Genomic DNA, 27,967 nt, shown 5'->3' with positions numbered 1-27,967 from the left:
CTGGTCCAATTTAAAGACGTATGCAAAAACAGCTGAGGACAAAAAGCTGAATCATTAGTGTTGTAGCGTAATAGTCTGCAAATGACCACGAAGAATTTTGTGCAAATAAATAATGTCTAAGATGTGGTTTATAGCAATAGGCAGCATATTTAGCTAAAGAGAATTAACCAAGTTCATGAGGCTAATGCAAGAAGCAGTTTTACGTGAAATCCCCTAAATGCATGAAGTAGAAGGCAGAGTGGTTTTCAATTAACTAGTGCTATAACTGGGTCTTTTAAGACTCATCATTTTGGAAGAATCTTGGCAATAGGAGAAGTTGAATTCCAAATAAATTACTGTTGCAGCGTTCCCCAAACGCTGTTTCAGCTAGAGGATGTCCTTTTCTTTGACAGACATCCTCAAGCTGTCCCGGTTCAGGGTGGAGCAGGGCCAACTCTCTGCTCAGTGAGGGAGGCCCGTGCTTACACTTGTTGCTGTGGCAACCGGGGTCAGGTGACTTGGTTGTTTGTGGGCAGGTCAGGTGACCCAAACTGACCAATAGGGTGTCCCATCCATTTGCCATGAGCAGTGTAAAAGCTGAGGGATCAGAGGGATCAGGTTGGATCCTCTTCGAGGAAGGGGTTCTTTTTACAGACCTCCTCTTCTTTGTGTCTTCTTCAATGACTGACATCTAAGGAGGACCCTATCAGTTTGTCTACCTTTGATCCCAATTTGTGGGTTCCTGAAGGTAGATCCGGAATCCAGTTCCCATTCGTCACTGAGTCCAGACTGGAACTTTCCCAGTGACTGCCAGTGACATCTCCCTGGGAGCGGGGCTTGATATGGTTTTGTATATATTTATATATACTGTATTTATTTAATTATCTCCTTTTTATTTTATTCTTAATATTTCATTGAAGTAGTTCATTTTTTTTCTAAACTCATAACTTTCTTTATCTGTCTTCTTCCCCTCTGCGGAGCTAGAGGTGGGGGAAAGAATCACTGTTGTTTCATTTGGGCCGAGTTGGCCAACGACCACAACATAAGCTTATTTTGGCCTTCTTAAGGTAACATAAGATAAGGCTAAATTGCATAAATTTTCACAAAATAACACACAAATGTAAAATCCCACTTCTGAGAGATCTGGTTTTTTCACTATTTTGCTACACAGAGGAGAGTTGTAGTATTGCTCACCCTTTATTGTTTTACACAGCAGAGGAACTGGAATTCTTTCAGCCCATGACAGAGGCCTGCTATTTCAGGAATTAGATGAACTCTGTAGTTGTTGGGGGAGTGCAAATTACAATAAAAGCTGATTTTGGAGGAAACAAAACTTTCTGCAAAACAAAAATCAGGAGCAGTGACAGAAGAAAAGGAAAACACAGGGAATATAAGGTTCTACTAACTTAATGGCATCTTTGAATGCATCTTCTTATACAGCCATTTTTTCTTTTAAGCTCTAAGGAAGTTACAGAAACCAGGGTATTTAAAAATGCCATGAAAAACGAAAGTACTTAATCCCTTGTAGCTCTGCCATACCACCAAAGCTGTTGTAGAGTCATCACACCCTGCGGGTGTTGATGTTAATTACCTACACTTCCCTAGTTGCATGCACAAGACTGAAGACAGGCAGTTTGTTTCAGTCACCTGGTGCCCTCTGATGGACAAAAAAAACCCCAACCTCAGTAGGCTGTTGCACATGGGCCAATAGACTAGTTTCCTTTCTCCATTTCTTATGCTCTGACAATAGCTCAGAATTAAATGTATGAAAGTATGAAAATGTATTTCAAAGGCGATGGTGCGATTCCTGAGTTTCAAGATTCATGTGGTTATTCTGTTTTGTAAAGAATTGTTACCCAGAGAGGGTGGGGGAGCCTGCAAGAACGTCTGTCATTGCTGATTAGCAATCAGCTCTGATTTGTTCTATTTTAATTGTATTGTGTAAATAACCAGCATGTGTTACTTAGCTGATAATAAACCTTAAAATGCCTTTTTCAGGATTAACCACAATGAACGTTTAGAATTTCTGGGAGATGCAGTGGTGGAGTTCTTAACGAGGTAAATGGGGAATTCTTCAACAGTTTTCACCTTTGTATGTTATTGTTGTACCATTGGGCTTATTAAGCTTTGCAGTGTCTACTTTATGACTGTGTATGTTTGCAGTCCTGCCTGATATTTAGAGCTGCACATCTGCACACAGCTCTCTTGAAAATTCCTTCAGTGCTGATAATACAACAAGGAAGATTACAAAATGAAAAGCTAGAGTTTCTGTTTCATGGAGTGCAATTTTAACTAGATTGGGGTTAGAGATTATTCAGCTACAGACAAGTTGAACTTTGTACCCTTTTTTTAAAGGATTTTTCTTAGCACGCCCTTTTGTTTCCATGGGTTCCTTTTCTCTAGTTGCAAGTGGAAAGCATCTATTGGTGATACTGAATGTGTTGCAGTTCTCGATATTTCCAGTTATTAGGGCTGTAGCTTCCATAATGTCTGTACGTAAATAAAATAGTTGAGCACAAATGTAATTTATTTAGAAGTAATAACAAAAAAACACAGTTCATCAAAAATTGCTGCAGCTTTGGTCTGTTTTGAGTATTCTGAAATTGGTGAACAATACAGGGATATTATCAGTTACCTCCATTGGACTTTCTTACCTGAGTACCAGAGTCAGGCAGTTTGCACAAAATAAAGATAATAATCAGTTTTCAGCTGCTTTGTTCTACTGTTTTTAATATGGGAGTAATCTTGTTTACTGTAAAGCTTCTCTTCAAGCAAGTTTGTTAGGTGAATATCAGAACTACCCCTGTATCTTCAGCCTGTACTAGCCAGTAGCTACTCAGTGTTCAAAGCTGTTGGTCTGTAAAGGTCTCCACTGCCCTTAAAACCCATGGCCTTTTCTCTCATACAACAGTACAGGCTGATAAGATGGAAGGCTTGCTGATTAAAATGTCTTGTATTTTTCATTGTCATTGCTTATCAAGCATTAGTTGACTTTCTGAGCTAATTTTTGTCTCAATTCAGAAAAAAACTGAGCTACATTTCTGTTCAATAGAGCATGTAAGCACCTATTTAAGTCTGAATCTTTTTCTAACTCTCTTGACTTCAGGTCTCTGCTTTTGTGAATTGTGATGCTTGATTAGATTACCTCTAAGTTTTATAGCAATTTTTGCCCTTAAGTAATGTTGCTTCCATCTGCACTTTTCTCCCTGTGTACTGGGTTAATAAAATATTTTAATAACTAGTGCTATCCACAGCTTATTTGTGAGGTGTTGAAAACCTTGTCTGTATTAACTTTTTTCCTACGCGGGTTAGATAGTCATATATGGAGACACTCAGAATCTTTTATCCTTTACTCAGAACTTGGTTGGATCACTGAATTACTTTTTCATTTTATTTCTGTTTTATGAAGTATCTTATTTGCATGACGACAAATATCATTAAAGGCAGTTGAGAGCCTCTAATTTTTACTCTTTTTTTTTTTTTTTCCCTGTGCTATTAATGACTTTTCACATTTGATAAATACAGACTGTTGAGCTCTATTCTTTGGCTCTGTTAGCATCTGTTAAAGTACTGTAAGAAACTTATAGAACAAATATCCTGAGTGGTGGTCCAGCCTGAATCAGTAGTAAAGCACTGCATACCTGCAGCATGGCTTTTCTTAACGCTGACAGTTCCCTGTGCTTTATTCCTCAGCACCCTCTAGGGTGTCAGCCTTGCTGAACCCACTGCTGCTGATAGATAGAAACCTTCAGATGAAGGAAATGGCTGTCGTTGAGGGATTGAGAAGTTAGGTGCTGCCCAGTAGACAAACAGCACTCTTCCTCACTGCTTCCAATGCTAGCCAGTCAAATATTATTGAGCATTGTTTTAATGTTTGTTTCTTTACTTCAAGCCAAGTTGCCACTGTGGGAAGGGACCCGTGTTACCGGCTAGGATCCGAGGGAGAGGCACACGGGGTTCATCTTTAACCAAATGCTGACAGCATCTGATTTGATTTTTGTTTTGCCAGTGTCCACTTGTACTACCTGTTTCCCACTCTGGAGGAAGGAGGACTAGCTACGTACCGCACTGCCATCGTACAGAACCAACATCTGGCCATGTTGGCTAAGGTATGGTTTTACACGTCTCTGTATTTGACACCCATAGGTAGGATACGATTAGTATGTGGATTGCTTCTTGGGGGATCTGCCTGCTTTGAACATCAGTGTCTTTACCGTGTTTTGTGTATGGGATTTGGGATACAGGAACTGTTTGCAAACAGATTTTAAAGATGAAGTAGGACTTAGCGTTTTCTCCAAAGTCTGCTTTTAGTAAGAGTAATTTTTGCAAGCAGAAGGATAAGATTTTAGGTTGCCCATGTTGAAAGTGTGTCTGTATTTACCTTAAACAGGTAATGAAGCTGTTAGTAGAAACTTAGTGGAAAAAAAAAAAGAAACAAACCAGTTGCTTATAAAAGGACTTCCTGATGGAATATGTAGGGAGAACATGGCAGCAGGTGGTAAAGAAAGTGGGGAAAAAATAATTTTGTCTGCTCTCTAACCTATGCAGTCCTTTTCACATTCACTGTGAAGGATAAATATGTTAGAAAGGCTTCTTGTAAAAGCTGTATTCTCTCATGGAAAATATTGAGGTGCCTCTGAATTTTATTTCATTTAATTCTGTGAATAACAGAGCTTTTTACATTTCTACACTATACTGGTGGGCGGGAATATGATATATAAAGTTGATTAAGTCTCTGTTCATAGATAACTTGGTATTCCCTTATTCATACTTGATTTTGTTAGCCTGTTTTTTAAAAAAAAGTTTTAGGCTTACTGATGTAATGTATTAAACTATGCATGTACGCGCGCACACACATCCATCTGCTGTGTGCTGCTGATAGTTTTCAAGTGCTCTTTTAATCTTCTCTGTTCATATTCACGCAATAATTTAAACAAGCATATCCAATCTTGAGATTTTGACAAAAACTGCATGATTTCCAACATGTCATCTTTTTGCTCAGTTCTCCGGAGAGGCATAGGGTAGGGAGTGAACACAATCATTTTCCTTCAAAGCTTTCTTTAATGATTTAGATAAGCATGAATTGATTGAAATGTTTCAAATCGGGGTTTTGTTTACAAATATGATACTGAGCTGCCTGACATTTGAATTCATGTTACTATTTTAAAACCTGGATCAAGAAAGCTCATATATTCTTAAAGCTCTGTTCAAGCCTTTACCATTGTACATGAACGATTTTTGAAATTTTTTATTGCAACATTTTTTAAACTGTATTTATTTATATCAGATACAATGTAAATATTATATATCTATACATTCTTGATTTCCCAACTTACCCTTTTTTCCTCTCATATACCTTATACAATGCTCCTTGTTTCATCCCCTTTAATTATCCCCTGCAGTGTCATGCTGCATTCAGTTTACTTAATAGAATTTTCAGCTCCTCAACTTCTCTTGTGCATGTGGGATGCTGTTTTAATTGAGGAGCAACCGATAAATTTCTGTAGCTTCTAAGTGACATTGTAGCAGAATAATCTGAAACATGTTGTGATCAAAAAAAACAAGAAGCAAAACACATGCAAAAAAACCTGAATGCAAGCTTGAAAATGGAGATAAGCCATAGGAGGTAGGGGAGATGCACCAAGACCCAAACAATACTGTTAACATGAACAAGTGACAATAGTCTGTAAGGAGTTTAAATTCTATATAAAACAATTAATGTTCTACTTTTATGTTGGCTGTAATGAGTGCTCCCCACAATTTATAAAGTGCGGTGGAACATCATAAATGGTAATTCCCTGTCTTCTGGAGCAGTGAATAGGCTCCCATTCATTGAAAATGGAAGACTGCTTTTTTCCAATTGAAATGTGTCTAAACCATGCACCTCAAACAACTTAGTCTCCACTTTTACCTCTTAAATATACTCCAGGAGGATGAAGTTGAAAGTTAATGACAAATTAGTCACTAGAAACCTATAACCAGTTGGGAAGAACCTATTCTCATACAAACTTTGCAAGATGCACAAATCTCTTCTTTAAAAGTCTCAGTAATGGTTTTGTGTCAAAAAGATGAATATGTAAAGAGAACCCGGTAGCTCTTACCTGCATTTCTATAGCGGAATTATCATATATTATATAGGATATCTGACTCACTACCTGAGATTCTGACTGGCAAGCAGAACTATGATTCAGGCAACAGATGAATATTAATGATGTACATTTGAAAGGAAAAAGAAAGCTAGGTGGCACTGCAGATTAAAATATCAGTCTTCTGCTTGCAGTGCCCAGAGGCTTTTGTTACTGCCACCTGTTGACACTCTTTAAGGAAAAAGCCTCTGGATTCTGTCTACCAGAGTTCCTCACTGTTCTACTTTATCTTCTTCTTGTAGGCAAAATCTTTTTCTTTAGTGTTAACTCCCCTCCCTTTGAATGTCCCTTTGGCATTTCTGAAGCCAAGTCACATGAGGGCAAACTATCAGCAAGAAACACAGCACGTTGCGCCATTCAGCTGGTATCGGGCTATTTTTATGTCACACCCTCAGCTCTCCTCTTGAACTCATTCCTAAATCTCACTAGTAACATGTTTTGATCTAGCTTTCCTTGACAATTTGGTTTGATAACTCTTAGCTTTCCCACACTATCACACTCTAGTTGCTTGTCTCTGCTAAACAAATGTGAAGTCTTCTAATTTTAGCCTATGTCTGAACTGAAACTATGGAGAAAAGCTTTAAAGTTCCCTCAAACCCAGTTGCTGCATTGTAATAGTGTAATTGAATTCTAGTGATTAGAACTGGTACTCTGATACTTCTAAAGCTATGCTTTTGACTCTTTCCACTTATTCTGCAGAAGCTGGAACTAGATCGATTTATGCTTTATGCTCATGGTCCAGACCTTTGCAGGGAATCAGATCTCCGCCATGCCATGGCCAACTGCTTTGAAGCCCTAATAGGTAAAGCATGTGCATTTGTGTGTGCAAACAGTTATGTTTCAATATATCTACGTGCCATGATGACTGTGATGGAGGAGACGTGGGTCTGTGTTAAATAGAGTTAGTAAGGGTAAGCAATAATAAAGCTTCTTAAATCTTCTTCGTCTCGTCCCATCTCCTGCACACATGCTGTGTGTATAACATGATGAGTGTGCTGTATTACTATGAAAATCTCATCTTGTGTGTCCTGCCTCCCATGCACTGAAGATGCACGCATTTCGTACCGTTGTGGCACAGCTCTTCTGTCACTGTGGAACTCCACCTCTTGTGCACCACCATGGCCTGCCACCTGCAGTCATCTGTGGGGTGCGGTTCAGTCACCGTGACCTGGCAGGAAAAGTGCAGGCTCGCTCCTTCCAGTTGTACTTGCGCAGACTGGAAAAATGTGGAGTCCCACTTCAGCCCTGAATTTTAAACTCTGCAGATTGCTTTCTGAATGCACCAGCCACTCCCAAAAAAGTCACCAGCCTGCTTCCTCTGTGCCCTGCTAACCTTCTCCTGGTGACACGTGACATTTGCCAAGTAAATATTTTTTGGTGTTTGCATTTTCCTTACAAATAAAACACATGGCCATATGCTCTGGCTGGTGTAATAAAACTACCAAAACCCTCTAGGTGAGGATGAAGGGGGGTTGTATCAGATTTGCTGTTGGGCACTGTGATGCTGATTGGTGACTGGCAGTACTAGTCAATAAATTTACGTTGGAGAAGAAGTCAGGACTGCCTGACCACAGTTACCAAATATCGAGCAGTAAAGTGGAAATCTGGTTCGTTATATCCATACGGGCCCTAGTTTAAATAGCTTATTTTTGTAAAACGTTACTTGTGTGAATACACAAAGCAAGCTAAATCTCACTGATCTGGCTTCATATTCATCCAAATGTACTGTACGTGATAATAGCTATGGGAATGGTTTAGCCCTGATCCGGGTCTTTACATACTGTACAAGCTCCTAAAGCGTTTTGTCCTGCTTTGAAAAATAGATCATAGCTGGCTTAGATGTCAGCAGTTCTGTGCATTCTGCCTTGGGCCAAATTGTGTTTCATCTTATCAAGAAATAAGATTTGTCTTTAACTCTATTTTGCTTTCCATGAGTGCTTTGATCTTTAATTTAAAGATAAAAAACAAACAGAAGAAGAACACTAGATATATATGTATGGCATTGTTCATATACTTCAGCTTGTGTAGGATTTAATGATGACTATTTGGCAAGCACTGATATTTTCTAAGAGAGCAGCCTTGCTGTTTAACCTCCAATACAAAGTTGTTCACAAAGTTAATTGAGCAATAAGGCTTTGTCAGGGCCATAGCTGAAATCTGGGAGCTTGTTAAGGGACTATAAAAGTACATGTGGGGTCTGGAGCTCCTACTTGAGAACCTTTGTAAAAGTTTGATGCTTCTGCCCTGCAATGGAAATAATAACCAAAAGTATAAGCAGGTTGCCTGGGACCAGTTTGAAATTCTGTGCTCTCATAATATGCCTCTGGCAAGATAGTCTTATAAACCCCCAAACTGTTCTCCAAAGAGTCCAAAGAAAGGAGTTGACCTAGTGAGGAATTAAAAGGAAAGAGGAGGGGAAAGAAACAGCAAGGCAAACAATGTTCTCCCTGTATGTGGGAACATCGACTCCCTTTCTCTGTGTTCTTCATGTAGCTGTGTATTTCCTTTGCTTTTATACAGATGTGCTTACAAGAACTAGTTTGAGGTTTTCAGAAGCCCTCCTGTAAAGAGTATCAAAAGACAAAATGTTGATACTGAGTTTATAAAGTGCCTGTGCAGATACAGGGTGTATATGGTACACGCAAAAAATATAATAGGCTAGCACAAGTTTTGCAGAGCTTGTTACTAAGGGGCATGTAGAGAGCTAGCTACTGAAGGCTGTATATGCAGTTGAAAGAAAAATAGTACCACAATCTCCAGAAATTTAGAGATGCAGAGGTGCAGTTTCCAGTTCTGACAATATATTATTGTGATACTGGGGAGACATTGAGGTTGGGGATAGTCCTAACACATTGTTTATATGCAGAATGTAATGTTGTTGAAAGTACAGAGTAACTGAAAATTATATGCTAGCTATTGAAATATATATTTTGTGCCTTTCGCTATCTATGTATATGGTATAGTTAGGTGATTACAGGAAATTACTTGTAGAAATAGATTGCTTCTAGCCTAATTTGTTTAAACCTTGCTCTTTGGATGTATCATTTCCTGTCACTGATTTAGCTATTTCAGGTTTTGATGTGCATTTTATGACCATTGATTTATATTGGTGCTTAACATGCTTTAAATTTCTCAAAAAAAATAGGTATTACTACAGAAAGCACGCTTTTAAAAAATAAATGTATTGGAGGTGAAGAAGGCAGAGATCTTTGACTTTTCTGTGCTTAGTAATTTTGTAAGTACTAATGCATTATTGACCTTTGACTATTTGGTCCCCTCATGCAGGAGCCGTTTATCTAGAGGGGAGCCTAGAAGAAGCAAAGCAATTATTTGGACGTTTACTCTTCAATGACAAGGTATTTATGAAATTTTATGATTTGAAAATAACTGAAGATATTCTGTCTTGTCTATTGTTTTACTTGGGAATCACAAATGAACAGGAATACACCTGTTGTACTTAGTTCCTGGAAACGGAATGTAGCATAGCGTGTTCAGGACAGCAAGCTGCCCTGGTTCAGGCAAAAAAATTATGATGTTTCTTTAGGTATGCTGTTTGTATGTTGGCTTAGGTAGGGAAGGGCGGGTGGCATGGGAAACCTGCAGACTTCCACGCAAAGTGCTGCTTGCTCTAACAGGTGCTGTGAGTCCAGGCGGCATGCTGTGGGGAAATGATGCACATGTTCTTGTTTCATCAGTTAAATCCTCCCACTCCTAAAATTTTTAAACATATCCTTGAAAAAAAATTTCATCCAGTGTTTACCCAATTGCATAATTAAAGTCTGATCTATTCTTGCATACTGTATCTTAGATCAATATTAGTTGGAATTTATCCCATATAACGGCTAAGGAAAGTAACCATACATACTGCGGGGACAATACACATGGCAGTGGTGAGGGGATGAATTATACATTATTTTTCTTCTTGAAAGTCTCTGAGTCTGTGAAATGACAAAGCTTATTAGAAATAAGAGTATTTTGAAGCCTATTGTAACTCAGTGTTTATTTGCTGCTCAGCGCCTGTAGTGAAGGAAGCCTATATGAAATAGAAGAAAATAAGTGTTTTTTTTTTTTTTCTTTTTTAGTTCTTGCCTTTGGTGAAGTCAAACTTGCTACTGAGGAGTACTTACAAATAAAGTTAGTCCTGAGGCTTAAACAAATCTTTTTCTTCCTTTAACCACTTTTTATTTGGTTCAAGGATTTTTCCACCTCTTTGACACAAGCTAATTGGGAGAACTACAGGCAGTTTGAACAGCAAATACACGATTTTAAAAATTAGTTTGCTAGCACTATTGAATTTGCAATAAGCAGAGTCAGCATCTGAAATAGTTCAGTATTTCAAGTAATGACATTTTATTTAGTACTGTGGAATTTGTTAAATGGCTCCCTTGAGCATTAAAGGCATCTCTCAATGTTTGCAGGACCTGCGGGATGTATGGCTTAATTATCCACTACACCCACTCCAAGTAAGTGTATCCCTTTCTGTAATAAATTTCATAGCTCTGTTTTATTTTCAGGGATGCTTTTCCATAGGTTTCCATTGTAATGACATCTCGGAAATTGTGCTAAAAAGTAGTCAAAGGAGAATATATATTTGCCTTTGTGTTTGATTTTGGGTTTGAGGTTTTTTTTTAATAAGTAATGAGTGTCTGCCTCTGAGGATTACTCATTCACCTTTCCTTGGCTCATGCTTGATATATAACTGTGCTATATGATAAATCTAGTGAGAGGTAACATTTTGGCAGCTTCTTGTTCATATTCTTGAAGTTGGGGGAAAAAGGGTACAAAACCAATCTATGTACATATTTTGTTAACCTGAAATTGACTGAAACCTTAATAGTAGGAAGGTACGTTAGTTGAATGGAATAACAGTGTGATTCTGATTTTTGTGTGTGTGTGTGCAATGATAGCATGGTTGTTCCAGTAGCTTTAATACCAAGTAAGCACTAAAATTAGTCTGAAGGCTAATTGATCCTCTATGTATTGGAGGATAGAAGTTCACAAGTTGTTAGTTTACAAGGCTGGAAGTTGGGAGAATGGTTTCCCAGTCCTTGTTCCCCTATTGAATTTTGGGAGAGACCTAGAGCAACTCACAGAGCCTCTCTGCACTCTAACTCCTTGTCTTCACAGCAAACATGGTAGCATTTTCCAAGTGTGCAGGGGTGCTGCAAGAACAACTGACTGCATGACAATTTGTATACAGCTATTAAGGTTTTCAGGGTCATATGAACATCTGGGAGGTTTCTTCTGTCCAACCAAATCTCTGATGTTTTGTGCAGTCAGTTTGATTCCTTTGAAACTTTATATAAGCATGCCTCTCCAGCAGAAGGTCACTTTAAGGCCTCCATCTGAAATGCCTCATGTATTTGTACCGATTTTGCAATGGGTACATAGACAAAATCCTAAGCAACAAATCGGTGCACATGAAGCGTTTTTACAACCAACTCTCTGTGAGTGTAGGTAGGCAAGAGTCTTAATGGGAAGATAAACTTTTGAGATTTAGCACCAGATATCCTGAATGGTGGCACAAGCTCCCAAGAAAATTCTTCTTACTCTGGATTTCTTTCTTTTCTCTCACTTTATTTTGTTTTAAACTTTTTATCTCTGCTTTCACAAAGAAGACTTGGACTCTGCTTAGAGATTGGAGAGTTTGTATGCAGCTTGTCATTTCTTACTACTACACTAACTTCTGTGATGAAAGTGTATTCTCTTCCATGTCACAGGAGCCATCCTAGCTCTCTAATTGCTAGTAGAGTAAATACAGGCTGCTCAGGTTGGCTTTTGGGCACAGCTAGCCTGAAAAATGGCGTTTTAAAAATTATTAATAGTCACCATAACATGATAAATGAGATGCTAATTAAAAAAAAAGAAAACAAAAAACAAAACAAAAAAAACCCCCAAAAGTTCTGCATAAGTTGTACAGAACTGAAGGCCTGTAACCCTGTTATTTGGCAGTAGTCATGTCAGTAGAAATAGTGATGAAAAACTTAATTAGTGGTCACCTGGGTAAATGTGGTCCTTTAAGAAAGTGTCAACATGTAAAGGCCAGTGCAGCCTCACAAACGAATAGGAGATTTTAGAGGAGACAAAAAAAGCATTTGATAATGCAGATGATAATGCCAGCTGCATTTCCTAAGCGGCTGTTGGAAAGGCAGTCACGAGATGCTTTTAAAAATGTGTTTTTTTTAAAAAAAGAAAGGAAGTAAAAAAAAAAAACAACCCACAACCAAAAAAACCCAAAACAACCCCAGTGAATACTGTCAGTCTGTACAAGATTTAAAGGAATGGCTGAAACATAGGAAATGGAGAACAGGAGTGAAATGACCACATCTTGCAAGGGATGGAGATCACTGGCAGATTTCCCTGGGGATCTTTGCTGAAGTACAGGCTGCTCACATCGACAGCTTAGGGAAGGGGATGAGCAGTGAGGTGGCAGTTTGTTGACAATACCAAGTTATTCAGGGTAGCAGGGGCAACAGAAGGCTGAAGAATTGCTATCTGGTTGCAAGAATGCAAGAGTGACTAACTGTGGCTTAAAAAAGCATATTCAGTTCTTTGTAGGTAAATGTAAAGGACTGTCTGTGAGGAAGCAAAAAGCAATCTCAGCTCCACATGCAATCGGACTGCAAACTGACCATTATCACCCAACCGTCGCATTTTGGTGCCAGGATATGTAGTTCCATGAAAATGTCAGCTGAAAGCTCAGTAGTGTTTAAGGAAAAAGACGAATGGAATCAATTAACAGAAAAGGGACAGGCAACAAACCAAAAAAGATCTTAATGCCACTTAAAAAAACTGTGGCTGTTCTTAACTTTTCCTTTAGGCAACCTGATCTGGATGATTCCTCCTCTAAGGCATTGCTGTACAAAAGAGATGTCCAGAGTGGCTGGAGGAAATGCTTAAGCCATTTCCCAGCTCCAGAAAGCCATTTAATGGTGTCACCTCATCAAGGACATCAGACAAGAAACTGATAAGAAAAGATACTGAGGAAAAGTGATAATTTTCATTTTCTTGTGTTATTGTGCCCTTTTGAATTTCATATACTAGGTATTTATCCTTGATTTTTGATACTGAAGGAAAGTGGGAGAAATAGATTTGGATTTTGTCTCATCTTGACGTGCTGTCAGTCTGCCAGCCTTTTTCTAATAATTTTTGAATCTGTTGCTCAGTTGCAAAGAATGTGATAATATTAGAAAACTCAGACATGTACAATTGTACATGTTTTGTGAAAATAAGTAGCCCATGCTATCCATATGTAGAGATAAGACCATATAAGCAATGTGTTTTAAATACCTCAACTGTTAAAAAAGCATACATCAGAGCTCGCATCTTCTTTGAGTGGTAGTTATCCAAGGAAAAAAGCCAGAGAAAACTGGCTTTTCTCAATTCAGTTGTCCACAGAGTGACTTGTTCACTGTATTCTTTGCCCTTGGTTTACAGAAGGCTTGCTTTTCTCTGTCAGTTTGTCGTTATTCATACTTCATTTTATTTACAGCTGCAGGAATCCAATACTGACAGGCAACTCATTGAGACCTCTCCAGTTCTTCAAAAGCTTACAGAGTTTGAGGAGGCAATTGGAGTCATCTTTACTCATGTTCGGCTTCTAGCACGTGCGTTCACTCTGAGGACAGTAGGCTTTAACCATCTGACTCTGTGAGTACACAGCAAGAGCTGTGTAGCTCTGTTGGTCCCTTTCAGTGTCCCAGATTGCTTTGTTTGTAAACAAACTCTAGATGTTTTATCTGTTCTCCAGAAATGAATAGAGCAGTGATGTTCACAAGCCCGCCTGGCTTGGTATCCTGTCTCTGACAGGAGTCAGTAGCGGATACCTTGGCAAAAGACTACATAACATGTTAGAGAGCCATCTCGGTGTTTACTCTGGGCTTCCTGCATCACTGATGTTTGCACATGACTTCTGAAACAGTAGCAAAACACACTTGGAGATACATTTGGGCAGAGGAAAGACGTAAAATCATGTTCTTTGGTCCAAGTGCAGCTCTTGTGCTCTGTGGTGTGTAGAGCTGCCAGGCCCTGTTTATGGCAAACACTAGGGCCGTACCAGTGGTTACGCAGTCCAGGATCTCACATGGGTTTAAACCCTGATCCTTTTATTTCTTGTGAATGGACAGACCTTTTTCTTTATTGAAGTCATTGTATTCATTAGTTCGCTTTCTTAAAAGAAGCGGCAGATAAAGACCTTATCCCATTACAAACTTGATGTCAACTGCTCTTCTCCTTCAATTAGTCCCAGACTGTGATCTAATAATTGTGTTTATATGTAGCTACTCTGATTTGCTTTCTCCCTAAAAGTTGGTGTTACAACAGTAATGAACTGTGTTTTCATCTCACCTGGTTAATATTGGAAAATTGTCTTAAATGCATTTGGAAATGAGCGAGGCTCACTTTCAGATCGCTCCTTATTTTAATTTGTGTGTGCATGCTGGTTTTGTTTTTTCCTCCCTGAGTGCTTATTGATTTTGCTGCATTGATGTCTCATTTTTCAGAGGCCACAACCAGAGGATGGAATTCCTGGGTGACTCCATAATGCAGTTGGTAGCCACAGAGTATTTATTCATACATTTCCCCGATCATCATGAAGGGCACTTAACGGTGAGACTGCCATCAATCATGCTGTCTCGGAGAGCGAGAGTGGGATGGAGACTGAAATTATGGGAGCAGCTAGTGAATTATTCTGGATTTGATTAATAAAGGAAGCCTCAGCAACCACTGCTCTTAATAAGACTTTGTTAATTTTAAGTCATGAGCACTGCAATGAGTAGGAAATGGTGATTTATGAGCCCAGTGCAATAATTTTTGTTCTGTTTGTGAAATGGATCAATAATTTTAAGTGATGTCAGTGATGAAATTGGGAGATAAGACTAGTTCTTGTTTAAAGATGGGTGTCTTAAACCATTTATTTAAATAGGCACATCACATGACTTTTTTTATTCATAACTTTTAGTCTTGAGCCTGCAACTAGGCAGGGTTTTGTTTCCTGATAAGAAAGTTTTACAATCTATTTTAGCCTTGTTTTCCTGTTGTCTTCAGCTGGGAGCTCCTGTGATAGCTTTTGAATTTAATTTTACTATTGTTATAGTCGTCTGTTGTTAATTGCTGTAGCCTTTCAGCCTCTATCATCTGGGCTATGAACAACCCAGTCTGGGGATCTTTCAGCAATTTACAGTACTTTAAACATGAATTGGTAGTATGTGTAGTTTTCTCCCCGATTGATTCGTTTAGTCCTGTAGCTAGACAGCTGTGGCTTTATTTGTGAGGAAGAAATTTTCTTAGGCTTTCTAAATTTTTCTTAATTTTCAAGTCTTGACTAGAATACAAAAGCAATACTTGTTATCAGGAATATGAGTCAAGTCTTCTAGTTAAAATTAGGAAGTAGTAGGTTTCTTAGCTACTCGGAGTGGTTTTCTCAAATCAATAACAGGATGGCAATGCTGAGTCTGTAGCAGGCAATGTGTTTTCAAGAGTATGCATCTTGGGTCTTCGGGGCTAAAGCTGTTTAGAAGAAAAAAGTACGTGCTCTGACTGAAAGTAATTTAAATTTTCTTCAACTTTTTAAGTTTCATTTAAATTCATATGGATTCTTCTGCACCATTCAGGAGACAGAGTACATAAAGCATGAACTTTTGAAGTAAGAGTTAAAAGGGGAAGAGCCTTGTCATATTAATTCTTCAGAGAAACAACACCATAGGGCAGAAATCCAAGACTGGTGGGTTTTTTTTGCTTTGTAGGTGACTTTTAAGAATGTACTCACCAGTGTTGTTATAGTAAGATAAATCTTTCGAGAACTGTTTGGCAGGAAGGATATGAAGTGTTGCTATTAATGGGTGTAAATACTCAGAACAATGATCAAGAGCGTCTCCATGTTGCTTAATTTAATGACTGTAGTCAGTTGGCAAATAGAACAAGCTACACAGTCCAAGTTTGTAGGGGAAAGTACAAAGTTAAGAGTGGAATGGATGCTGAAAACACATTAAGATATGGAGAAGTAGGCAATGCCTAGAGTAAAATTTCAACACGAGGGATGAGCATGCAGTGAAAAAGAAAATTGTCTTAGAATGTTTTTAAATCTCAGGACAAATGAAATGGGATGTGTGAGAAAGGAGACTGATGAGGTAGGATCTAAAGAGAAACAGCAAACACTGAGCTCTGTCTCCTGTTTTCTGGGAACGTACGTTCAAAGTACCAATGGAACATCAGCTGATGGGAAGATTCTGCTTAACTGGCGTTACAGTGGCTTCCCAGTGCGTAGTGATTGCTTGTGGAGAGGTGTCTGTAAATTAACTATATTTAAGAAAAAGAAAGGAGAACATGGTCTTGTCTATGTATCCTGAGGCAGCCAACTGATCAGCCAAAAAAAAGGATGACATTTTGTTGGCTGTTGGAAGATACAGCTTATGCTACAGTCATGGATAGCAGTAGGCTGTGTGAAGATGGAAGAATAAAAAAAAATTGCTTTGTAATTAGAGGTAAGCTCCAGTTGAGCATCCATCACATGTCACGGCATCTGCAATGATGGAGGCTGTGTGTTGCCAGAGTGGACGCTAGCTCTCAGAAAGTTACTGGGAAGGCACAGGTACCGCATCTTCCCCATGTCGTTAAGCGGCATTTAGTTTCTTGCTAGATCACACTTGTAGAAGAGGCAAATTCTAATACGAAGCAAGTTGATAACCACAGTGCTAGAAGGATAATGGGTTTTTTTCATCTCAAATTCACTATGTAGTGTGTATATTGCTCTTTGTTTTACGATATTGCTAATCATGACTACGGGTCCCATCAAAATAAATACTCTACAAACACATCAAAAGAGATCCTTCTTCTCACATTACAAGAAACAGATTTCTGTTACATGATACTGCACTTCTGTCGTGTAGGTTGAGTTATCGTACTTAGGATTTTGTTGGGGAAAGTATTGTTTATTTATCTTAAGGACATAAAAGGGAAGAATTTTGGAGAGGAACAAGTGGAAGATGAGTTTAAGCAGAGGTTAGGAAGGCAAGTAATAATCCTATCTGCAGCCTGCCTAGTTTATGAAGATCAAGTTGTGAGTGTCTGCTTCATACATCATTGCCAAACAAATTATGAACATACTGTTCTTTATTTATCTGTTGTCAGAGATGAAATATCAAGTGCAGCAAATAAATCTTGATTTTCATAAGCTCAGTTGACATGCCAGAGCCAGGTAGCGTGTAACTTGGATCTAATACGCTGAGCAAATGTGACATGGAAGACAAAGAGAGAAAAAATGTGCATGCAGCTTCTCAACTGTAGATTATATGTAAACAGTGGAAAAGAGACATTCTTTCTCTCTCACCCCCATCTCCCATAATATCCTGAACTTCTTAAATTAATGCTGTTTCATTTAAAGCAAAAAAACAAACAGAAAATACAGCTCACCCTAACCAGGGGTTCAGAAAATTGTATGAAACCCTAAAAATCAAAAATACTCCTTTAAGCTGTATGGGATTGTATCTTTGGCAGAGCTCTGTGCTTATTTAAGCAATCTGCCTTCAGCCAGGGTTAAGTACTTCAGGGAACTCTGCTGGAGAATCAAGTGTCCTGGACATTGTCATACACTCAAAATGTTAGAGCCAGATCTTTGTCAGGGGTGGATCAGGGCAGCTATACAGACTTCAGCAGAGCAAACAGTACATACAGGCTATCCAGCTACGCATTTTCTTCTCTGGCCAAATGAATGGAGCAGCTTCCTCATCTGCTTGTTCTGAAACATCAGACTGTCTTGCTTTAATGTGCATTTGTTTTAATTACTGCTGATTTATTTTTTTATTTGGTGAACACTGGGGACTGCTCTATAGACTCTGGAATATTGTATGTTTATACTTTATGTGGAAAAATATATATATCTATGTATTACTTAAACTAGAAAAATGCAGATTAGCTGAAGAAATACAGGACTGATGAACAGATGGTATATGATTGCAAAGGAGCTCACAAACAAGCATTTAAATGCAACACATCTACAGAAGTCATGTGTCCGTAGAATAAATAAAATTTGGTGAGAAGAATTGAAACAGAAGGAAAAATCATCAGTAGAAATAATGAGTGTGTGTGTTTATGTAAATAATTCAGTTGTGCTGAAACAAAATGTCAGTAAACTGAGAGAAGTGAGAGGCTACAAGGATAAAAGTAACTTTTTTTTTTTTTTCCCCAGCTCTCTCTACCTTTTATAGTTTCACATTGCTAATTGTTACCATTGAGTGGAACTTCTTTCTATTGCAGCTGTTGAGAAGTTCTTTGGTGAACAACAGGACACAGGCCAAAGTGGCAGAAGAGCTGGGTATGCAAGAATTTGCCATCACTAATGACAAGACAAAAAGACCTGTAGCTCTTCGAACGAAGACTTTGGCTGATCTCTTGGAATGTGAGTTAATTTGGTAATAACAGCTTAGTACTTAACGCAACTTCTTTTTCCTCAGAGCTTGTTTAAAAAAGCTATTAGAAATCCCCCAATTCACTATTAAAAATGTATGTTCAGGTTTTCAAATTAATTATGCCTATACCTCTGAAAGTCAGATTTTTGAACACTAGCCTAGATTTTTGAAGTCTGTATGAAAGCATGAAGGAGGTGTAATTGCAGATGGCTTAGAGCTGTAGGCTTAGAAATTGAGGGTTTGTGATGACCAGGTCAAAAGCACGTCTAGAAGTCAAAGTTTATAATCCGAGTTGAGCTATTTAAGAGCAGTTTCAATGCTTCATTAATACGTTCTTGTCACTGTTGCAAGACAAAGTAGTTCCTTCAGCAGATTAATATTTCTGTGGATCATTTGACTGCATTTTAAGTTTCAAAATGGTCATTCCACAAGAAGGAAGAGTACATGGAAATTATTTTTAGTCCATTTATGAAAGTTTGTGCTACCTCCTTTCCAAAGAAAGAGAAAACAGTGATAAATATTCTGCAGAGAAAGTTAATCCATACCTTGTATATTTTGATATATTTTGTGAGCCATTCAGACCCCTTGGCTTTTGCCAAATCCTCTAAGCAAATGGAAATAGCACACAAACAAGAATGATTTATATCTAAAACTTTTTTAAGGTACCCAGTAGTGATTTATTTGTAAGTATCTGTGATCTCCTGGTTAAAATGTGAGATTAGGAGCTGAGTGTTTTTTCTAGCTCTTTAAATGACTACGTGGATTTGGGTAAATCACTTAATCTCTTGGTCAACTTTATTTTTTTTCCTGCGTATGCAGGATAGTAACACCCTCATCACATCACTGCTGTGAAATGTAATTGAATATGGTTTTAGAGTACTCGGAGATACTTGTTTCTAAAGGTAGGTGCAAGCCGTTAACTTTCTTCTTGGATGAGTAACTACCTTTTTTTCTTTTTTTTTTCCCCACCCTAGCCTTTATTGCTGCCCTGTACATTGATAAAGATTTGGAATATGTTCACACTTTCATGAATGTATGCTTTTTTCCACGGCTAAAGGTAAGATCGGTCAGGTTCCTTCTTTACTGCCACTATGTTTTAACACACTTGAGACTCTTACCACAGTCTCTCAATTGTAAAAGTATCTTTGTGAACTTCTTACAGGAGTTTATTTTAAATCAAGATTGGAATGATCCTAAATCTCAGCTTCAACAGTGCTGCTTGACTCTCAGGACAGAAGGAAAAGAGCCAGACATTCCTCTTTACAAGTAAGAACTGGCATCTTATGGCTAATTATCAGTCTTTCTTGCATATGGAAGAAGACGTGATCAGTCACCCTATGTTTTTCCCATAGTTTGATTTTATTGTAGTTATCCAAGCCCTTCAGTCTCTGTTTGAAGATGGAAAGTGTTGAACAAATGTTTTCCAAGGTTTAGGTGTTTTAAGCTATTACAAGGAAGAATTAGTAAGCGTTTTACCTTGTACAGTTGCAAGCTGGATGGAGTGGATCTCCCTTCTCTATTTCAGTTGTAAAATAGCGTAATAGCTGCTTCAAAGAGGCAATAATAAAATTAAGATTGTATATTGCATCCATATCTAATGCAATTAATCTAGGAATGGGTTCAATGTTAGCCCCCAAGAGAAGAGATAAAGGCTATGAAAGTTCAAGGCTTGTGTTGTTGGGATTGTTATATCAAAAAGGCATAAAGAATGGAAGTCCAAGTGCATTCGTCACATTTACTGAAGTAAAATTTTCAATGAAATGTAGCGGTTCAGTTATAGTGACAAACAGTGCACTTCAGAAATATGATCGCTTTAACACTGCAACTGGTGCTCTGCAAATGTGACTCCTCAGTGTCTCTGTATGAAGGTTCACAGCTTTGTCTTGAGTGAAGGAGATGAATACAAAAGAAACAATTCCTGATTCTTGAAAACCCACTGAGCATCAAGTACCAAATGTTTGTTTTGTTCTGCTGTGATGATAAATTGATTTTTATAGTATAGCTTAGAGCTAGTAATATGCTGTTATCTTCCTATTATCTTGTTAAATTCCTTTTCTTGGGGTTATCTGTTTCACTGCAGTAAGTACTATTGCTTTTAAATTTGGGGTGGGTTTTGTTTGCTCTTGTCACAGCACATGGAGACAGAGTACTATAGTTAGATACTTTAAAAATTGATGTGAAATTGGTGCTTCTTCCCAAAAGAAACAAGGTAGTGGACAGAACTCGAGCTGACAGTGGGGAGAGATTTGGGACAGCAGGAAGAAAGAGCGAAAGAAGCAATTCATTGCATGTCTAGGGAATTATTTTTTTCCCCTTTAGATGGTTGTTGATGCATGTCCTAGACTTCAGCTAAAACGGGAAGTTGGTTTTGTAACAAACTGTAACTTTTCAAAGCTGATGGAGAATTTCTTTGTACTGTGATAATTCACAGCAGAGAGCTACCACATCCAATATAAAGTCCTTTTAAAACCGTTCTAACTGCACAACTCTCAGGGACTAAAATTTTAGTGCACACAATAATCATATCGGTGTGATTATTTGCAATTGCACAGCTATGCACAATTTATATGACTTTACTACAAGTGTTATCACAGTGTTTAAACAGTTTGAAGTACAGTTTGCATTTTTGCTTACGGGTTAAATTTTAATTTTCATATGGTCCTCCTAAATGATCTTGGAGTAAATATAACCAATATAAAAAAGGTGCGTCTTATGTAAAATTCTCCCTTTTATTGTGCACCATACTGGTAATCTCTGGGTTAGTGTGATTTGTACGGGCATCTTTCAACCCTTGCTGTCCATGCTTTGCACTAATTCCACTATATGTATTGACCAGACTGAAAGCTTGATGATATCTGTGCCACAAACAGATTCTGGTTTTTAACACTTCCTGCTTGAGTAAACCATACCTTTCTTATTTCAGGACTTTGCAGACTGTGGGACCATCTCATGCCAGGACATACACAGTAGCTGTTTACTTCAAAGGGGAAAGAATAGGATGCGGTAAAGGCCCAAGGTATAGTGAAACATTAATCACATGGTGTTAAAGTTTGAGTGAGGCAGTGGCCAAAATGACTAGCCGTGGAGGTAGACTCTGTTTCAGGAATAGTTTCTGCCTCAGGAATACCTGAAGGTTTCAATGTCTGTGTAGTTGTGGGTCTTAAGCTTCTTTGGTGAGCTTGCCTACAAGGTGGCTGGCAATGCTAGATGATTTGTGGCTCTCAGACTAGAAACTGCAGAACAGCTTCCAGAGAACAGTGACTTTATTTTTGGCTTTGCTACTGGATTACTGTCCAAATTAAGATGGTAAGATAAGGGTGCAAGGCTCTCAGGTTTTTTTTCTAATGTTATTACTTCCAGACATTTCAGAGATGGTTTCTACAGTTGCAAAGACTTCAACCATGAACACCAAAGACCTCATCTTATTTTCTGCTACCAAATCTGGTGGTGGTTATAAAAATATCATTTGTTTTATAGCATTCACACCTCTGTGGTTTTGTTCCTTTTTTTTCTCTCAAGTAAAAGCAAATGTTTCAGTGAAGAATGGACTAGAATATTCTTTTAGTGTTATTGATCTAAGTTTAAAAATATTCTACTGGAACTGTAGTGCTATTGTTCACATATTTATGGAAAGGCTGATATATCATACACTCTGGGAATTACTAGCTACCGGTTATCCAAAGAGTTTTATTACAAAAGAGTAGCTAGTGTTCCACTTTGTCAAAAACTTTAGACTTGGATGTCATGTAACACGTTTTTGTTTTGCTTTCACAGTATTCAGCAAGCGGAAATGGGAGCTGCAATGGACGCGCTTGAAAAATGTAAGATATTTGGGCACCAAAGAAAATAATTTGTAGTTTACATCCTTGGTCTTTAGTGAGGTGAGGTGCAGGTTTTGTGGGGGATAAGATTTGAACATAACATATATGCTGAATGCTGTCAGCTTCTCAGCAGCAGATTTTCCTTTTAGTACTTCTAAGATAATTTTGTAGATGGGAAGTTAATATGATACCAACAGTTACTTTTTTAAAGGAAGTTGATCAGCGACAAAGGTTGGAACTTATAGGGAACCCTGTGCAGTGAAGTCTCATTGAGATTTTCCATGCTTAACTACGGAGTGGGATAAGACTGCTTAGTCTCTGACAGTGTGGTTGCCTTATCCTCTAATTTAGGGGAGGAAAATTGCTTTTCAGTTGCCAATTAAGAAAATAAAATTTGATCTCAGATTATACAGTAGACTAGGTGAAAATATAGCAGGCAGATCCCCAACCAATGTAAGTCAATATTTATCTGTTAAGAACAGCTTACCTCAGCTGAGGATCCAGTGATCTGTGTGTGCATCTCTCAGAATTACGCGCAGGATAGCCAGCATGGGAGCAGTCCTTCATTGCAATAGAGTCTCAGATATGAAAGGAATGAATGTATGCAAACATCTTATATGAAAGAACTTCGGTCGGTTGAGTTAAAGTGCCAGATGTGGATGTATTGGAAGCAAATAGATTACACGCATTTTGTGAAGGAGAAGCTCTCTATTCAGAAGAAGATGAGGTGGTGCACTTTTTTATTTGATCAAAGGAAGGACATGCAGTTCCTCAGACGCCAAAGGATTTTAATCTGTTATCTCTGCATCTGGAAATCCCAGGCCTTAAAAATTTCAGAAGACAATGAGCAAGGAGTCCTATAATTCAGAATTTTTTTATATCCGTCTGCTAGGCATATACTTCTCACCGCCAGTAAATTTGACAAGTAGTAAAACGTAACTTCCCTTCTCCACTGAATATCTGCAAAATGTTACTGGGAGTTTTTTTGAGTGTGTTTTCTTGTGACAGTATCACCACTCAGAGAGCTGTGAGCTTCATCTCCTATCAGTCCAAGGACTTCACAACTCTTTCCTGACATACGTATTTGAATATCATAGACCTCTAGAGGTCTCTGCTTCAACCACTCCTCAAAACAGAGCCAACTTTGAAGTTTGGTCATGTTTTTCAGTGCCTTGCCAGTCAAATTTTGACTGTTTTTAGGCACCTGTTCTGTTATGTATACATTTGCAGAGTGGACTTTTTGATTGTTTTTTTTTGGCTAATGCATAAGTAGTTAACCTAAAGGAAAAGTACTTTTCATGTACCTGTTTATATAAATGTGATAGCCATGATGAGTTTATTACATAAATTTCCTTCTCAACGTCTTAAATGGATTATAAACAGGTTGCTACCACGCCGAGTTCTTCAGAGTTCTTAAAGAATCATATTATAGGCACAGTGCTGAAAATCAGATTTTCATTTTATGGTGCACATGAGCAACAAAATATCCCAGAACTCCATTAAACAAAGCACTAGTGTTTTTAAAAACAGCAGCAATTTAAAAACAATTTGCTTTTGTTTAGATTGCTTTCTGGTTTAAATAAATATACCGTACTGTGTCAGAGTTGTAAATAACTGATCAATAAACCTTTTATTCCCATAGTATATAATAAAAGACACAAATTTTACCAGCCAATAAGACAAAGCAGTAGAAAGTCATTCTGCTCTACCACAATCTCCTCCAGATTGTGTGGCTTCGGCACAGTGTTCTCTAGCTGAACAGATCTGTGCTGCCTGGGACCCAGATAGAGGAGGAAGACACTTAGTGTCAAGGGACTCCTCCCTGAGGAGCCTCTGCTGAAATTTTCGCTTGGCAGCCAACAAGAGAGAGAGAGGAGTCCTTTTCTGAGACATCTCCCAGATTTGTTTAATGTCTTTAAAGGTCGGTGTAGCAACCTTTTGCATTCATCTCAGGCACAGATAGGTACCCAGTGTTGATCCCAGAGCTCTGTGTGATCCCAGCAGGATTTACCTCCAACCAGAGTCTACCACCTCTTTGTTTTCTGACCAGCTGGAGGGTGCAGGTCTCTGCAGTGCAGAGACGCAGATGAATGTTAGCACCCTGGTCATGCAGAAAACATCGTATTCTGTCAGCTGTGCACCAAATTGAGAGCAATTCTGATCAATTATATAAGCTGTTTTTACATCCTCAGTTCTATCTAGTGTACATATGTACCAGCCAATGGACAAATGTCTGAAATCAGAAGCATCCATCGTCCCCGTGGCCATTTCTCCATCACCTCAGCCTTGTCTAGTCTGTTTTAGCCAGTCTTCACTCATCCATGCTCTTAAGACTATGCTAAAGCTGTATTCTGGTATTTAGCCAAGCATTAACTTTTTCAGGAACAAATTTTATGCATTCCAATTTGCTACATTATTACTTTCCCATTAGGAACCCTGCCATAATGTGGGGCATCTAGTGCATTCTGCATAGTCTAAAATAATAATAATAATGGAAATATCTGTACAATGTTTGGAACTAGTGACTAATACTTTTTGGAATGAGAACAAGACAAAAAGCTCTGACAACATTGACAGTAGTCTCACATTCATTTTTTAGTATTGACCACCTGTTGCTAAGGGAACAGAATGTAAAATCCAGGTAATACCTGGCCACGTTGCTATATCAGGATTTTATATTTTATTTTTGTGAGTGTATTAGATTTGGCAGTGCTTTGTAGCAGGAGAAACAGATGTGGAAATCATAAAGAAACCGAAGTTTTATGACACAGAGCCCTGGTCTACTATGGATTATTAGAAATAAAGGAGTAAAAATGGTAATAACATTATTCCCTCCTACCCCTAATCTCATCAAAGTTTTTTGGGGTTTTTTTGAAATATAAGAGCTGAGGCTTTCCATGTTACCAGTTTGTTTATTAATGTAAAATATTTCTCCTTGTGTCAGATAACTTTCCCCAGATGGCCCATCAGAAACGGTTCATTGAACGGAAGTACAGACAAGAGTTGAAAGAAATGAGGTGGGAAAGAGAGCATCAAGAGAGAGAGCCAGATGAGACCGAAGAAGCAAGGAAATAAAAGGAGGGCAGAGAAGCAGTGGCATATTTACTTACTTAATAACTCTGACTGTGGCCTATGGAGACCTAACCTAGTTTCTTGCAGATGATGAATGAAGAGTGCCTGTTGATATCAAATAGAAAATCATAATCTCTTCTTTAAAAAGTGTCTGTATATATAGTATTTCTTTAGTTTGGTTTTAAGTGTGAAGTTTGTTTGGCTTTTTAATAAGATTTGGTTTTAAATCCTTTTAATTTTTATGAAAAGTTGTGGGATTATTTTTATTATTTTTACTGTCTTGTATGACGTAATAAAGTATGAATTTCAAAAGCCTGTAGGAGGAAAAGCTGTTTAACAGTTGTCTTCTATATCCAAATGCTGTTTTGTCAGTGACCAGCAAAGTTATTGCATGAACTCCACTGTAGAGGAGGAAAGTATTATGAGAAACTAATTCAGCAGAGCACTTAAGCATGTACCTACCATAAGTTTTGCAGCAAATGTTCCTCTTGATTCTGCTAAACCAGAGCCATAAACTTCAGGTCCTTTTACAGAAGCTAGTACAGTAATTTAAGCAAGGAGATACTTAGTTTTGTTTTAAACAGTGGATTCCATGTCTAGAATGTGACGCGAGTGTATGTGGAAGGTTGGGGGGGGAGGTTTGTCTTTAAATCAGTATTATACAACTAAAAAAAAGAAAAAAAGGTAATTATGAAGCAAGAGGATTACAACTTTTTTTCATAGAAAATGTACTGAGGTTACATTTACAGGTTTAGTTACATTCTCAACTTCTTGGTCTATCAAACTGATGTCTAATTTAATGTATTTCTTTGTCCAGAAGATACCAGTGTGACCATAATACTCAATCGGTGCATTAGAAACTCCATACAGGTGCCGTTCCAGATAGGAACAGAAACTGGTTGTATCCAAAGGAGGGCAGAATTTGTCCCCAAGGTGTAGTTCAAAGGTGGCATACAGTTTTAAGTCACCCAGTTTCCTTCATTTTTGGTGTCTGTGGATTTTATTAGATAGATGGATGTTTCTTCTATAAAAGCTCTGAATGGTACCAAAGTGGAACATCCACTGTGCCTGTTGGTGTTTTTTTTCCAGCTTCATTGTAGATGTTGGTGTGTTGTTTTTACTTTTAATTTGCCTGCTTCAAGCTATTACTTTTTGTTATGCTGATTTCTGAGTTAAAATAGTCCCTTAGTACAGATTGCGTAGTCATTTCTCTTTCCTTCTTTTCTGGTAAGTGAAACAGATACAACTCTTCTTTTCCTAAAATGCACGTTTTCTTCCTGCTTCAGATCCTTTTTGATGAGTTATTTATGCATCTTTTCTGGTACAAGTAACACAGAGGTATGCGGTAAGATACCAAGCAGCTTCATGAGCGTGGGTGCATGTGTCTGGGCCAAAGACTTCATACAGACTCCTGAAAGAAAACCTTTTGCCCATTGGCCACACTACAGTGAGCAACGAGTTCAGTGGTTGTCTGAGAGGACGAGGGGCAACGGGCACAAGCTGGAACATAGGAGGTTCCACTCAAATATGAGAAGAAACTTCTTCACGGTGAGGGTGACAGAGCCCTGGAACAGGCTGCCCAGGGAGGTTGTGGAGTCCCCTTCTCTGGAGATTTTCAAGACCCTCCTGGATGCAGTCCTGAGTAACATGCTTTGACATGCTCTGGGCAATCCTGCTTCAGCAGGGGAGTTGGACTAGATGATCTTTATGGTCCCTTCCAACTCTAAAAAAAAAAAATTCAGTGAAGCACCTTTCTGCAGGTGTGCAGTGGGCATCCATGAAAGCACTTTATTGCAGGTGCCAAAGTAGGCACAAGTGTAACTGGAAAGTTCCGACTACCCAAATATCTTCCCAAAGTTTCACGTCTGAGCTTATTAATATGTGTATTTTCATAAGCACATTTTTGTACGCATGCAATGTGAGATGCTCTTAAATGTGGTGGTGGTTTTTTGTTTGTGTTTTTTTTTTTGTTTTTTTTTTTTAAAAAAAACTTGACCCCACAGTACTACCTCACTTCTTGCAGCTTCTATGATTGCCTTTTCTTAATGGATTGATGCTTTAAATCCATTTCAGGGGATGAGAGAGAAAAAAAAGCCAAATACATTCTGTAATTTAGAGACTGATAATAAACCATTGAAACATAGAGGGGGGGATAAAAACAACAAGATAAAGGCAAGGAGCTGCTCTCTGGTGGATGCTGCTGTTCTTTGATTTTTGAGAAGTGATTGTAACTAACTCCTTATGGCTTCAATCTGTAAATAAAAAGCTGAAATGCCTCTGAACAGCAGCAGGCTTGAAAAGCAAGAAATAGCAACTCCCCTGCCCTCAAGTCTTTTGTATTTCAAATTCTTTTGTAGAACTGCCCATCTGCTTCTAGCAGTACGTTGAAACGGTGCATTGGTAGAGGGTTAAGGGTAATTGTGTACACAATTACTTTATTTTTTCCGTAGTAACTGTGACCGGGTTGATGTGTTCAATAAGTGGAACGTGCAGTGACTTCATTTTCAGGTGTATGGTTGCTTTGCAAATTTCTCTTATCGTATCT

General features: G+C 38.3%; 1 protein-coding gene across 1 annotated transcript in view; it reads left to right on the top strand.

The window, feature by feature from the left end:
- Window positions 1-26,476, top strand: part of DROSHA (drosha ribonuclease III) — a 70,855-nt gene extending 44,379 nt beyond the window's left edge. The window contains exons 20-32 of the mRNA XM_074146325.1: window positions 1,978-2,037; window positions 3,989-4,088; window positions 6,825-6,927; window positions 9,411-9,481; window positions 10,544-10,588; window positions 13,618-13,775; window positions 14,627-14,732; window positions 18,378-18,519; window positions 19,504-19,586; window positions 19,692-19,795; window positions 21,453-21,545; window positions 22,304-22,350; window positions 25,295-26,476. Coding sequence (XP_074002426.1) covers window positions 1,978-2,037; window positions 3,989-4,088; window positions 6,825-6,927; window positions 9,411-9,481; window positions 10,544-10,588; window positions 13,618-13,775; window positions 14,627-14,732; window positions 18,378-18,519; window positions 19,504-19,586; window positions 19,692-19,795; window positions 21,453-21,545; window positions 22,304-22,350; window positions 25,295-25,425 — 1,243 coding nt within the window. The 3' untranslated portion in view covers window positions 25,426-26,476. The remainder of the gene's footprint in view (window positions 1-1,977; window positions 2,038-3,988; window positions 4,089-6,824; window positions 6,928-9,410; window positions 9,482-10,543; window positions 10,589-13,617; window positions 13,776-14,626; window positions 14,733-18,377; window positions 18,520-19,503; window positions 19,587-19,691; window positions 19,796-21,452; window positions 21,546-22,303; window positions 22,351-25,294) is intronic.
- The last annotated feature ends 1,491 nt before the right edge of the window (window positions 26,477-27,967 follow it).

This window comes from Numenius arquata, chromosome 4 (genome assembly GCF_964106895.1).
Source record: "Numenius arquata chromosome 4, bNumArq3.hap1.1, whole genome shotgun sequence".
NCBI classification, from domain to species: Eukaryota; Metazoa; Chordata; class Aves; order Charadriiformes; family Scolopacidae; genus Numenius; species Numenius arquata.
Note: the sequence above shows the minus strand (reverse complement) of the source record. Positions and strands in the feature narration are given on the sequence as shown.